The 15331-nt window shown below is 34.0% G+C and overlaps 1 protein-coding gene across 1 annotated transcript in view; it reads left to right on the top strand.

Annotated features, from left to right (window-relative positions):
* The window catches only part of LOC134725231 (cysteine-rich secretory protein LCCL domain-containing 1-like), a 47491-nt gene that overhangs the window by 19036 nt on the left and 13124 nt on the right, over window positions 1–15331 (top strand). The window contains exon 2 of the mRNA XM_063588882.1: window positions 9944–10174. Within this exon, the coding sequence (XP_063444952.1) occupies window positions 9944–10174 (231 nt within the window). The remainder of the gene's footprint in view (window positions 1–9943; window positions 10175–15331) is intronic.

Genomic DNA, 15331 nt, shown 5'->3' with positions numbered 1-15331 from the left:
AGCATAATCCAACAGACAGATTGATTTGTTTTCTGTAGGACTAGTCTATTCTTAAAGTAAGGTAGTTTACCTAACCTAACAATGACTTCACGGTTCAGCTAAAAAGCAATCTAAGCAAAGATATTATACATTTATTTCCCGTGCCTGATGGAGATATGAAGATTTGTTCACTCAAGAATATTCATATTTCACGAGGGCTCTGCCCGAGGGAAATATGATTTTTCGAGGGTGAACAAATCTTCATATCTCCCGAGGCCAAGGGAAATGAATGTTTTATTCCACTGTCTAAGCTTTGTATACTATCTGAAATTCAAATATTAGTTTGCATACCGGCATTTTTTCAGACTTATTCGCTTGTTTTTATTACTGAACACGACATACATATTGATAAACAGTACGGATAAACATTATTAATTAGTCTTTTTGTTTTAACGTCTGAAATAAATTTGAACACGATAATGATATATGCTATTGCTAATTAGAAAATAAGAAGTTCAAGACGTTATGTACATAAACCGCGCATAACGTCGCACGATTTAGTCCCGACATGTCAGAGGGGAATATGATACTCAGAGGGGAATATGAAGTTTTGTTCGACGTCACGTGTCAAGGTTTCAACCAATCAAATGTTGATTTCGCTATCAAAATCAACATGCAGTGGAATAATACCTTTGGCTACACTCAAATCACGAAATTAATCTCTATTTTTTGTATTTTAGTTTTCTTTTACATTAATTGGCAATGCCTTTTTTCTGTACTTTTTATACCCATTATTCTCTATTCTGTAATACCAATTAAGGCGTTCAGTAATCGCCATGTACTAGAAAGTGTATCATTAGAGTGTACACATACATGTAGCAGATATTTGTAAAGAATTTTTTTAATTGAATTTGAATATTGAAAACAAATATGCATAAGCATTTAAATTTGTCAGTAGCATTTAATCCGTACTAAGCCATTTTGCATTATGTCTTAAACCTTCTGTTTCAGAAATAGGGAATCTATGTTACCAAGAAAACAGAAGTTTTTTATAATGGCTTTTTGTATTCCAAACAGTATTCTGTTTTTAACTTTTAATAGATTAAACACTGGCGCAGAAAATTGTCCAAAGGGAACTGTCAAGCCACATGTGTGCCTATCGTTTAAAATGTAACATTAATTCCTTAAGGGACGACATCAAAAGTTCAATGAAGGATAAAAAAAACTTAATTCATATAATTGCGCATGTGCAAGTAAACAAGTGGTGCAAATTTTTGTGGATAAAGTTATATGATTTATCGTATTTTTTGGGATATAATTGCTGTATTGAACGTTTGGATTAATGTGTATGGTATTCAGGATATACTATTAATCAAAATATAGTGGATTAAGTGTGAAAATGACCGATTCTGAGATGAATCCTCTGAGTAAGCAGTCCGCGGACAATTATGTGCAAGCAGTAATGGCACCCGAAACGCCGAATCAGATTGCTGTCCCAGTTGAAATTCATGCAGAGAGACCAGTGAGTAACTTTAATATCTCAATTTCACAAGATAAACATAAAACTAGCTCAAAACGTCGACGATCAGGCGACCTTAACAAGCGAAACCTTAAAAAACAACGAAGCGAGACTACCGTAACAGATAACGAATTTGGACACGAATCAGTTGTCGCACAGTGTATTGAAAAAGGAAATAAACAGTGTTCAGGCAGCGATATCAATGATATAAAGGCCATGGTGATTACCTTAACGGAGACTATGAACACATTTTGTGATCAATTATCGTCAAGAATAGATAACATAGAAAGTAATATTTCAAAAACAATCGAACAAGTGGTAGATAAAAAGATTAAAAAGGTGATAAATGAAGAGCGCAAAAATACGAAAAAAGACCTACAGAAATTAGAGAAAAGAGTTGATGATGACATGTCAAAGTTTAAAAAAGAAGTTAAGAAGGATATAGAATGTGTACAGAAAGAACTTTCTTCAATGGGAAAATCCTATGCAGAAGTACCAAAACAGCCGAATGAGAGACTAAATATTGATAACCAACGAAATAACATCATCATCCGTAACTTACCGGAAAGCGATAATGAAAACGTCATGAACAAAGTCAACGGACTTTTAAAGGACGGACTACGACTAAAAGACATACGTATTCAGTCAGTTGACCGTAAGAAAAGTATGCGCGAAAACAAACCGGGTGTCATTATAGTAAAATTGGAAAGTACGGAGGACAAGCGCAAAGTCATGGAAGTGAAGAGGAATCTTAAAGACACAAGAAATTTCAGGGATGTCTTTATTGACCACGACCTACCAAAATCACAACGTATGTTAAACGCAAACCTACGGCACATTGTGAAAACGATCGGGAATGACAAGCTTGAAATCCACGGATCACGAATTCAATTGAAAAAGTTTAGCGATAATATTCACGATAACAGCAATACTAATGAAAGGAATAATGGATACATAAACACTAGATACGATAACGATAATCGCGATAATCGTGCAAATGGTCGCAGAGACTATACCCGTCGCAATAATGACTGGAATAGAGACCAACGTCACTCAAATGAGCGAAATGTTAGTAATAGCAACAGGAGTTATCGTTAGTGGCGCTGCGGGTTTTGGAATGTAAAAGGATGGAACATTTCTGAGATAACTAGGTCCGAAAATCACATTTTACGACAAACTTGTATAGAACAAGAACAATTAGACTTAATAGGAATCGCGGAGACGCATTTGACAGGAAACAACAGAATTGAAATGGCTGGATATAAGTGGATAGGACATAACCGATCTGAGATACATGTAAGGGCGAAAAAAGGTTCCGGAGGCGTCGGGTTTCTAGTGCGGAGCATTTTAGCAACGCAATACAATATAGAAGTGATTGATTCATCGAAAGAGGGAATTTTATGGATAAACTTAGAACACAAGGATGGAAAAGATGGCTTTAAAGCGTGTGTTTGTTATCTGCCACCGGTAAATTCGACAAGAAATGTTGATGCAAATGAGTTTTATGATGCTTTACTGAGCCAAGTTCATATGTACGGGAAAGATTCCTTATTTGTCTTATGTGGGGATTTCAACAGTCGTTGTTCAAACTTTGAGGATTATATACCTGGTGTTGACAAAATCCCGGAAAGAAATATAGTCGATTTTAAGAGTAATTTATACGGAGAACTATTATGTGAATATTTGATTAATTCAAGTTGTTGTATATTAAATGGACGAAATTGTGTTAAAAATAACTATACATATGTCTCTCAGCTTGGTTCATCTGTGGTGGATTACTGCATCGTTCCTTACGAATCTCTTAATCTGTTTGAAAATTTTGAAGTTATTACTATGTCAGAATTATTAGAAAAGCACAATTTATTAGAATATGCCGATCCACGCGTGTCGAAACCGGACCACTCAATGTTGATATGGAATATAAATATAGATAAAATTGTGAGAGGAAATATGAATGAAGAAATTAACACTTCTGAATATAAAAAGTACGATCTTAATAACATTCCCAGCTCATTCTTAGCAACACATTTACATAAAATAGAAGATTTAATTTCATCATTGGAAGTGCAAAGTGCAAATTGTTCTGAAATTGATCAAATTTATAGTGATTTTGTGAATTTATTGAAAGTCGAAATGACGGAAAATTTAAGCTACAAAGTGATTAAAATGTCATCCGGGTTATTAAACAACAAAAGACGACGAATTAAAAAACCGTGGTGGACAGATAAACTCACAAAACTATGGAATAATGTCTGTGTCGCAGAGAAAGCCATGCTTGGAAGTAAATCTGATTCAAGAAAGCGTCAGTGTCGCATTGAATTCATTGATAAAAGGAAAACATTCGACCGTGAAGCACAGAGGGCGAAACGAACTCATTGGAGAAAACAAATGGTTGAAATAGACGACATGGAAACTACTAATCATAGCGAATTTTGGAAAAAAATCGGACGTATTGGTGTTGGTACAGAACGAAGAAAACTTATACCTATGTCGGTTCAATTGCCAGACGGAAGCATAGCCCATGGTCGTGAAGCAGTGGTTACTGAATGGAAACGTTCGTATTGTAGTTTACTGAACCCAGAAACTGTCAATTCAGAATACGTAATGGACCAAAGACTTGATACCGAGATTGAAATGAATAATGAAATCACCAGTTTTGAAGTAGTGAACGCTGTGCGTAGCCTAAAGCGTAACAAAGCCGTTGGCGTGGACGAAATACCGGCAGAAATCCTAAAAGTCCCAAGTTTACTGAACTTTTTACACAAACTGTTCAACAAGTGTTTTTCGAGTGGATTCATCCCTACAACGTGGACAAAGGGAATAATAAACCCAATCCCGAAATCGTCAACATCAAATCCGAAAGACCCAATGAGCTACCGAGGTATAACGTTGGTACCAGTGTGCTATAAACTATACTGTCATATACTAAATAACAGGTTAGTAAAATGGGAGAACGAAAATGACATTCTTCATGACGGTCAAAACGGATTTCGAAAAGGGCGCAGTACAATTGATCACATCAAATCGTTAACATCAATAATAGAGACTAGGAAATTAAAACGTTTATCGACTTTCGTTGCATTTATTGATTTTCGTAAGGCATATGACGGGATAAACCGAGCGATGTTATTCCAGAAACTATTCGACCTTGGTATATGTGGGAATATTTATAACGCTATTTTGTCTCTGTATAAGTCCGTGGAATGCTGTGTTCGTATAAATGGACATAAGACAGACTGGTTCAACGTTCAATGTGGTCTTAAACAAGGCTGTTTGTTGTCGCCATTACTTTTCAACTTGTATATAAACGGATTAGCTACATATATCGATTCACTAGATATTGGAATTGACATCGATGGGGAAAAGGTGTCCATGTTACTTTATGCCGATGATTTAGTGTTGTTATCAAACACAGAAACAGAGCTACAAACATTACTTGATGCATTAGATTTATGGTGTACTGATAACAAGATGACAATAAACGATAACAAGTCAAATATAGTTCACTTTCGACCAAATTCGTTCCCGAGAAGTCAAACAACCTTTCATTGCGGAAACCACATTTTACAGACAGTAGAACGTTACACATATTTAGGCTTAGTTTTTACAGAACACTTGGACTATAACGTCATGGCAAAGTATATTGCAGCAGCAGCTAGTCGAGCACTTGGACTTGTAATATCGAAATACAAGGGACTAGGAGGTTTACCTTTTGGAACTTTTACAAAGCTGTACGACTCTATGGTTTGGAGTACTATTAGTTACGGTGCTGCAGTATGGGGAGATAAGTCATTCTCGTGTATAAATGCCGTTCAAAACAAAGCCATCCGTTTTTTCATGGGAGTTGGTCGTTATACCCCAAACGTTGCAGTAAATGGAGATTCGGGATGGACACCACCGTCTGTGAAACAATGGCGGGTAATCATAAACTATTGGAATCGGTTACGATATATGGATGAAAATAGAATAAATAAGAAAATAGACATTTGGGCAGAGCAGAATTTCAGGCGTCATCGAGTGTGCAAAAACTCAAACTTTAGAATTTATAGTCTATTCGAATCATGTGGTATAGCGAACTGGTTTGATGACACTGATATTGATAAGCAGCAAGTTGACAATGCTATACACGTAAAACTTATGTCTGACTTTAAACAGAAATGGAATGAAGATCTGCATAAAGACACTTCTAGACGAAATGGACCAGGAGGTAACAAACTACGTACATATAGAACATTTAAACAGGATGTATATACAGAACTTTACCTAAATAAGCTGATTATACCTTCACACAGAAGAGCTTACTCTCAGTTTCGCTGTGGTGTTTCCCCAATACGTGTAGAGACAGGACGCTACGAGAGTCTTCCGGTAGATCAAAGAACTTGTTTTGTTTGTGACAATAAAATTGAAAACGAGGAGCATGTATTGACTGAATGTCCGTTATACGACGATTTAAGAGACGAACTGTATAAGATTTTAAACTTTGAATACGAACATTTTAGTCTATTGCCGAATTTTTTGAAACTTTCATTTATTTTAGCGAGTGATAATATTAATGTGATACAAAAAAAGTGCCAAAACCTGCAAGCTAATTTTAGACCGTAGAAGACGTTTTTTATACCGATAATTGATGTAAATATGTTTTATCATTTAACTTTTGTTTTATAATTGCTTTTTGAAAATTTGTAAATACTAGTTCCTTTTAATCCGTCTCTCATAATTCTTTTAGAATGGCATTAATAATTTTAAAAAGGTTTACTTTTATAATGTGAAATGTTTATACTGTATTATTGATGGTGAGACGTTAATAAAATATTATTGTATTGTATTGTATTGTATAACCCCCTACCCTCCTCTTAACTTAATTTGGGGGAAATTGATTGCCCAATAAGGATATATGTAAAATCGATGTCAATTTATACAAAACTTGTAGCAATTTGACCCCCTCCCCCAACAAATAAACTCATTTTCTTCACTCTACGAAAAAGATAAAAACGATCGATACATTCCATTTCAAAGATGGCATACGAAACTTTGTTTGATTGGTTGGAAGTTGTCTTCTTAACTTCAAAGGACGATTGAAGACGGGAAGGCAGTGATGTAATTGCCGCTGAGACAACTACCCACCACAGTTCAAATTTCGGCAATTATAGGTCACTGTACGACATTCTACACTGGCCAAACACGAAACTAGCTACAATAAGCTATAAAAGGCGCCGACACGACAACATTCGAAACATGTGTAATATTTTAAAATGATTGTATGGTGAACATATAGAAAAAAATCATTAACATCTGTCCTAAAAATTGACCGAAAGTGTTATTTTTTTAAGCCAGACAAAATTGTTGAGTAGACACGGAGTCACATTCAATTGCACGAGTTCAAATGGTAATATACTAAAAATCGGTGAACGGTCATTTTGAGTTTAATTGGTTGGTTAGTGATACAAGACCAACAGTTATGTCCCCTATCAGCAATACATAGTTATTTGTATACATAGACTATCTTAAGTCAACATATCTATTACCTCAAGACCATTTACATTGTTGTTTAAAATGAAGTGGCCGTCAATGATCGTCGTGTATATCTACAGACGGCGAATAAACAGTTTACTTATTTGTCCATAAGTAAGTCATACCAGTCCAAATAAACACAAGTCTGACTTTAACTCTATCGTGTCAATAAATGTAGATACTACTTCTTTAATGTAAAAACTGGCAATAGTCTAAGCATATGTATACGACGATGAGGTACATGTTTAATTGCTTAATGAGACAAATTTCCACCAGAGACCAAAGGATGAGGATTGAATTTAATTAACTACTCGTATTATCGCTCACCATACGACCTTTAACAACGACCAAATCTATATCGTATACTAAGCTTTAAAAGGCTTCAACGGAAGAATATTTGTATGATAGTTTCTATCTTAACCTGTCCTTTATCTATCTAAATCATTACACATTATCTGAAGTATCAACTTATCAAATGACGACATTTTGAAGCAGTCTCAAGAATCATCTACAAACAATTGAGTATACTTATTAATTTCAATTGTCATGAGTATACTTATTAATTTCAATTGAGTATACTTATTAATTTCAATTGAGTAAACTTATTTATTTCAATTGAGTATACTTATTAATTTCAATTGAGTATACTTATTAATTTCAATTGAGATGTTGCATGACTTTTTTGTACAGTAAACTTACGTAGAAAATTCGAATCCTGGTATCTATGATAAGAGTTTTTATAATAAAATGCAGTTTTTTTATTCCCCCTTTTTATGGTGTTTAATTGAACAGTATTTCACTTTTCATGTATTGAAATGGTTTCGTTCATTTTCACCAACTTGTTACTTCTTCAACAGTCGAAAATGAGTAATGGTCTTTGTATTCGTTGTGAGCCAAGGCTTTGGTTTGAAGACCGTACTTTGACCTTCAAATTAATGTATAATGGTTCACTTTTACAAATTGCGACGAAGAGTTGTCTCATTGGCACTCATGTCATATCTTAGTGTATCTATTGACTGTCCCGTATAGTTTTGCACAGTCGTACAGATTAAAAGCATATGACAAGGGTTTTCGTTAATTGAAAATATGTTTTCATTCATTTTTAGCTAACTGTATCGTGTTTTGTCATCTCATGTTGTACTATTATACATTAATATTATATCCAGTGAACTTTCTCCTTTGATATATACATCAAAAGAATACAACGTGAACTATGTATAGATTAAAATAAAGAATTCTTTCACATGGCAAATCATGGGCCGCAAGATTAATTTGTCATTTTCAGTGTTTAACAATTTTTTGCTGTATCAATAAAATGTCGAGCTTTTCAGCTTGACTTATTAACTTACATTAATGCATTATATGTAATTGTTTTAAATTTGCAATCTCCTCATATACACAATGTAGAGTTCAACCTCAGACAGTATTGACTATTCTGGTTAGGCATGTTTGTTCCAAATAATGTTTTAAACTTTTTGCTTTCCAAGTTTTTGTCTGCATGGAGCAAAAATGGATAACTTTAAATCAAAAGCTTTTGCTCAGCACAATCTATTAAGCATGGATCAAATTCTACTGGATAATTTTGTCAAAGCAACATTTTACTTAGACACCAAGGCATATGTTTTGTTAAATTCAACAGACAGAATCAAAGAAATAAAATGAACAAAACTTGATAGTGAATAAATTATACCAAGTGTTGCTAATGTGTATTCAAAATTAAACCAAGTTTGTTACGGGGAATGGGTTTTGCTTTTTGTTGAAGGCCGTATGGTGACACATACTTACAACATCTAAATCATTAGATCTCTTTCGATTGTTGTATCATTGACAATCATACCACATCAGCATATTTCATGCAATTTATCTGAATGATATACGTGTAGTCTTTTTTCCTTTTAGAATTGATTACATGAAGTAATTTTGATATAAATAATGTTTCTGACTAGAAATAAATCTCCTGATTCCACGGCTTTTCCGTTGTTGAAAATGCCTCTTTTCTATTTCTTAACTTGATTTTTTTGCTGATTCACCTTAGTTTGACGTTAGTTTTATTGATTATAAAATTGAGAATGGAAATGGGGAATGTGTCAAAGAGACAACAACCCGACCATAGATTAAACAACAGAAGAAGGTCACCAACAGGTCTTCTAGAAATTCCCGCACCCGGAGGCGTCCTTCAGCTGCCCCCTAAACAAATATATACTAGTTTAGTGATAATGAACACCATTATAAATGCTTTGAACCTAGCTCCATAAAACATAAAATTGTGAATGGAAATGGGGAATGTGTCAAAGAGATAACAACCCGACCAAAATAAAAAAAAACACAACAGCAGAAGGTCACCAACAGGTCTTCAATGTAGCGAGAAATTCCCTTATAACTGTTTATATGTTTTCTTCTTATAAAAACGCATTTGATATATGATAACTTCATAAGATTGATATATACATACATGTACATGTGTAGCAACTTAACAGCCTAACAATTCACTCATACATTGTACATGTTCAATGGTACAATTCTATGTTGACTGTGTTTTGCGTATTACTGTTTGTCTGTTTGTCTTTTTCTTTTTTAGCAATGGCGTTGTAAGTTTATTTATGATTTATAAGTTTGAATGTCCCTCCGGTATTTTTCGCCCGTCTTTTAAAGCGTATTATAATTAATTTGAATTATTCATGACTGTCTATTGGTATATAACAAATACAGGGAAACGATGTGGTACATGATTGATTTCCAATGAGACAAATATCTACCAGATTTAAAATGATGTGATGGTGAGCAGTCATAGGCCATTGTTCGACCTTCAATAATGAGAAAACCCATACTGTATAGTCGGTTGTCAAAGGCTCCGACATGAAACAAGTCAAACAGTTAAAACGGTATGAAACATGTCAAATTGTACATTAACAAATGTCCATTGGTATCTTTTAGAGTTGGGACCATGCAGCTGCCGAGAAAGCACGAGAGTGGGGACATAATTGTATATTTAATAGACTATGGGATGACAACTATGGTGAAAACTTGTATAAAACATATTTTACAAAAGCTACGAGATCTCGTGAAGTAATGATGGACGCATTGAAAGATTGGGATAAAGAGAGACAAAATTTATTTTCGTGGGATGTGAAATGTACAGAGAGTGAAACATGCAACTACAAACAGGTAAGCCAAGGTCATAACTAAAGGTCATAACTATTATAGTATCTTTAGCCTTATTTAATGTTCTGTTTTTAATTTACATGGACTTGATTTGTCAACTTCTTCGTGCCAAAACAAACTATGCAATCAGGAATGTGTTTGTTTATGTATTACTTGACAATTACTGACATCCGGAATATTATCATTTTGTGATAATCTAACTTTAAACTGCGTTTCTGCAAATTGAATTATCAGAGATTAGACTTTGGACTTCCACTGACTAAAGTTTTACCTTGGATAGGACGAGAAACGTGCTTGTAAAAAAAAGAATGCACAAGACAGCAAAAAAATCATTAGAACTTTAGTGAAAAATTACAATGTATAGGCAAAAAGAAAAACAACCCGAAACGATGAAAAGACAAAACACTAGAAACAGTTATACGAAAAATGGGGTAATAAGTAACCCTATCGTCTCCAAGGACCTCTCAAATGATTTTTGCAAACAGTTAAAACATAATTAAATATAGCCAATGAGATTTTTCATTCTTCAAACTAGGACCGGCGTATTAAACATTTCCATATACTAACTTTTGTTGAGTCAAATCTAGTTTCCTTTATTAGCTAGTCAAGGTCCTTACTTCTGAACATGGAACGTTAGTGACATAATATTTTTCTATAATATTCGGTTGTTATATCAATAACTAGTTGTGTTTAATTGGAAACATTTTTTGAGGGTTTAAGCGCACACGGGACAACATTGGTGAGATTCACCCAAAAATACATATTTACCAAAAAAAGGTAAAAAATTTAATAGCGATATACAGTGGAGATCAGTTCTAACCTCTCATTAAATCTGTCAGAATCTGTCAGGAGAACTGTTCTAGAACAGTACGTAGAACTGTCAGCCTGACACCTTTTAGTCAGTTCTAGGTTAGAACTGTTCTAGCTAGAACTGATTTGGACAGTTCTACCTAGAACTGATCCTGACAGTTCTACCCTAGAACTGATCCTAACAGTTCTACCTAGAACTGACCAAATATTTGGTCAGTTCTACTTCTAGAACAGTTCTGCAGTTAGAATTGATTACAAATTCTACGGCTAGAATTGATTTATAAATTCTACGGCTAGAATTGATTTATAAATTCTACGGCTAGAATTGATTTATAAATCCTACTGCTAAAATTGATTTATAAATTCTACGGCTAGAATTGATTTATAATTTTTAAGAAATCTTTTACTAAATATAAAGGCTTCGACAAAATAGCTATTAATATTATAAAGAGTTTTGCTATTTTGCCGGTTTTATTTCAAATTTTTCGTCGGCAAGAGAACATGTTTAACCCCGCCATATTCTGCATGTATGTGACTGTTCCAAGTCAGGAGCCTGTTATTCAGTGATTTTCTTTTGTTGATGTATTACATAAATTATTTGTTTTTCTTTCATTTTTTAACATAAATTAGGCCGTTAATATGGGGGAGGGGGCATTATTATTTCAATTGTTTTACATTTGTCATTCCGGGAGTCAGGATGGCTCGTTTAAATAACAAAATTAGCTTACCATCTATAATGTAATACGTTGTTCCGGCGGATCCAGCAGTTTTAAAAGGGGGTGGGGGTCCCAACCCAGGAAAAAAAGGGGGGTCCAACTATATGTCCCCATTCAAATGCATTGATCGTCCAAAAAAGGGGTCACCCCCTCTGGATCTGCCATCGATCCACTATAAACTTAAACTGACCATATTTGATTTCTTCATATCAATCTATATACTTTTAGCTGCACATTGCAGGAATCCAGTTTATTTTAAGGCAAGGATACCAATTATATTGGCAAACATTAATGATTTCAAAATTTTATTTGCAATCAATTTATAATACTAACATGTCCTCTTTTAATTTAAAATATTGAATCTTAAACAAATGTGATATCTGTTTACGAGTAGTTTTCTTACCTCGGATGGACCTGTTATACAAAAATCTTTTGACCGCATCAATCTAAACTGACCTTATTTGCTCTTTCTATCTGCAAATCTATATAGCTGCACAGTAATTCAGTTATAACTTTAGGTCAAGAGGGACTGTAATATACAAGTTACAGCAATATCGGAAAAAAATGACTTCAAATTTTTGTTCGCATAAATTTAAAGTGCCAGCATGTCCTCTTTTTATTCAAAGTATTGAATCTTAAACAAATATCAGTAGTTTTTATACTTCAGACTGAGTCGTGTAATAAAATCTTTTGACCGCATCAATCTAAACTGACCTTATTTGTTTTTCTTCCTGCAAACCTATATAGCTGCACAGTAATCATATATAATTCAGTTATAATTTTAGGTCAAGAGGGACTGTAATATACATGTACAAGTTACAGCAATATTGGAAAACAATGACCTCAAAATTTTTTTCGCATGAATTTAAAGTGCCAGCATGTCCTCTTTTTATTCAAAGTATTGAATCGTTAACAAATATCAGTAGTTTTCATACTTCAGACTGAGTCGGGTTATAAAATCTTTTGACCGCATCAATCTAAGCTGACTATGCGGTATGGGCTCTGCTCATTGTTTAAGGCCGTACAGTGACCTATAGTTGTTAATGTTTGTGTCATTTTGGTCTTTTGTGGATAGTTGTCTCATTGGCAATCATACCACATCTTCTTTTTTATATATAAACTGACCTTATTTGCTCTTTCTTTCTGCAAAGCTATATAGCTGCACAGTAATTCAGTTATAATTTAGGTCAAGAGGGACTGTAATATACAAGTTACAGCAATAGTGGAAAACAATAACCAATGATGACCTCAAAACTTCGTTCGCATGAATTTATAGTGCCAGCATGTCCTCTTTTTATTCAAAGTATTGAACATGTTGAATCGTAAACAAATATCAGTAGTTTTCATACTTCAGACTGAGTCATGTAATAAAATGTTTTGACCACATCAATCTAAACTGACCTTATTTGCTCTTTTTTTCTGCAAATCTATATAGCTGCACAGTACTTCAGATATAATTTTAGGTCAAGAGGGACTGGAATATACAAGTTACAGCAATATTGGAAAACAATGACCAATGATGACCTCAAAACTTTGTTCGCATGAATTTATAGTGCCAGCATGTCCTCTTTTATTCAAAGTATTTAATCGTAAACAAATATCAGTAGTTTTCATACTTTAGACTGAGTTGTGTAATAAAATCTACTGACCGCATCAACTAAAACTGACCATATCTGCTTTTTTTATGCAAGTCTATATAGCTGCACAGTACTTCAGTTATATAATTTTAGGTCAAGAGGGACTGTATGGAAAGCCAACGGGGTCAAAATTGTTAATTCGTGATTTGTAATGTATATTGATGCTTTGTAACTTGTCATTCGTTAAATGTCGATTTGTAAATTGTCTATTTGTATATTGATGTTTTTTAACTTGTCGATTCGTAAATTGTCAATTTGTATATTGATGTTTTGTAACTTGCCGATTTGAAAATTGTCAATGTGTATATATACTATTGATGATTTGTAACTTGTCGATTCGTTAAATGTCAATGTGTGAAATGTCAATGTGTGAAATGTTGTATTATGCTAACGATCATTATGACGACAGATGGCGCTTGGTATAGAGCTCTTCTTATGTGTATAAGCCTACTGTAAGTATGTGCACCGCCATATGGAATATATACCAAAGTAATTTAAATCAATTATGTACACCACATATATATATAAAAGAAAACAAATAGACAAATGCATTTGTTTGTTTTATATGACATGTATACCAGGGACTCGGTTATATATAGAGGTGACCTCAAATAAACATGTTTGTTTACGAATGTACTGGTCACCCAACTGGCCTTCAAAAAATTTGGATGGGGTTTGTCACTTCCTGTATTAAGGTATATAGATGTGTCGCTGGAACGGGCTTCCTCGTCAACTTCGCAAATATAGTACTGTCACTTGGCAGGAAATTTCTACTCAATATTTAACCGGGTCAAAATAAGTCTAAATACATGAAATATAAGACGGGGCTTGAAAATTTATACTAATATTGTCATGGGCCGCAAATTTTTTACTAAATGTATAATGGGAGAAAGGTTTGACACCCATTATTTCATAATATTATAATCTCAATATGAAAATTTCAGAAAAGAATGTAGTTATCTAATGATCTTTTAAAACAAGAAGTAAATGGAAGAAAAATATTTATATATTTTGCTCCTGCATGAGTAATGAAGATAACAAATGTTTTATCATATCATATTTGTACTTTACAAAACAAACTGAAGTGAAAAATTATTTTAGATGAGTCACTTATTTAATGTATACTTTATATCAAAACTGTAATAAAATCTAAAGGAATCAGAAAACTAAACGAGGACCTAAAATGGACTACCAATATTTCCAACGTAGCCAAGAAGGCAAACTAACACTAGTTTTCCTGATAAGAAATTTGAGATATTGTTTATCGGAATGCAAGAAAATCGCATATATATTTCAATGGTCAGGTAAATAATGGGATATCATATGGTCAATAGTATGGAACCAGAACACATCTACAAACATCAATATTAAAGCTTGAAAGAACTTGATACAGCGACAACCTGCGATATTTATAACAGGAGACAAATCCAGAGAAGTTGGTTACGTCTCTAACACGCTCACCATGCAAACTGAAACTACAAGACAAACAGACAAGACGCTCAAGCCAGAAGCTAATATTTCTGTACGAGGTGGTCCAGGGGCTGGTTTCTCAGTGCTATAGAACCAGACAATTAAAAAAAAACTCGTACAAAAAGAACACTGAATTGCTGCCAAAGGCCCGTTTTTACAATTATAAAATTGAGAATGAAAATGGGAAATGTGTCAAAGAGACAACAACCCGACAATAGAGCAGACAACAGCCGAAGGCCACCAATATGGGTCTTCAATGCAGCGAGAAACTCCCGCACCCGGAGGAGTTCTTCAACTGGCCCGTAAACAAATATGTATACTAGTTCAGTGATAATGGACGTCATACTAAACTCCGAATTATACACAAGAAACTATAATTAAAAATCATACAAGACTTACAAAGGTAGGTGGCTCCTGATTTGGGACAGGCACAAAAATGCGGCGGGGTTAAACTTCTTTTTTTTTTTTTTTTATCTCACCCCCCCCCCCCCTTTAATACAGCCACTTTTAAACATTTTGACGCCCTA

Source organism: Mytilus trossulus, chromosome 7 (assembly GCF_036588685.1).
Source record: "Mytilus trossulus isolate FHL-02 chromosome 7, PNRI_Mtr1.1.1.hap1, whole genome shotgun sequence".
Lineage (NCBI taxonomy): Eukaryota > Metazoa > Mollusca > Bivalvia > Mytilida > Mytilidae > Mytilus > Mytilus trossulus.
Note: the sequence above shows the minus strand (reverse complement) of the source record. Positions and strands in the feature narration are given on the sequence as shown.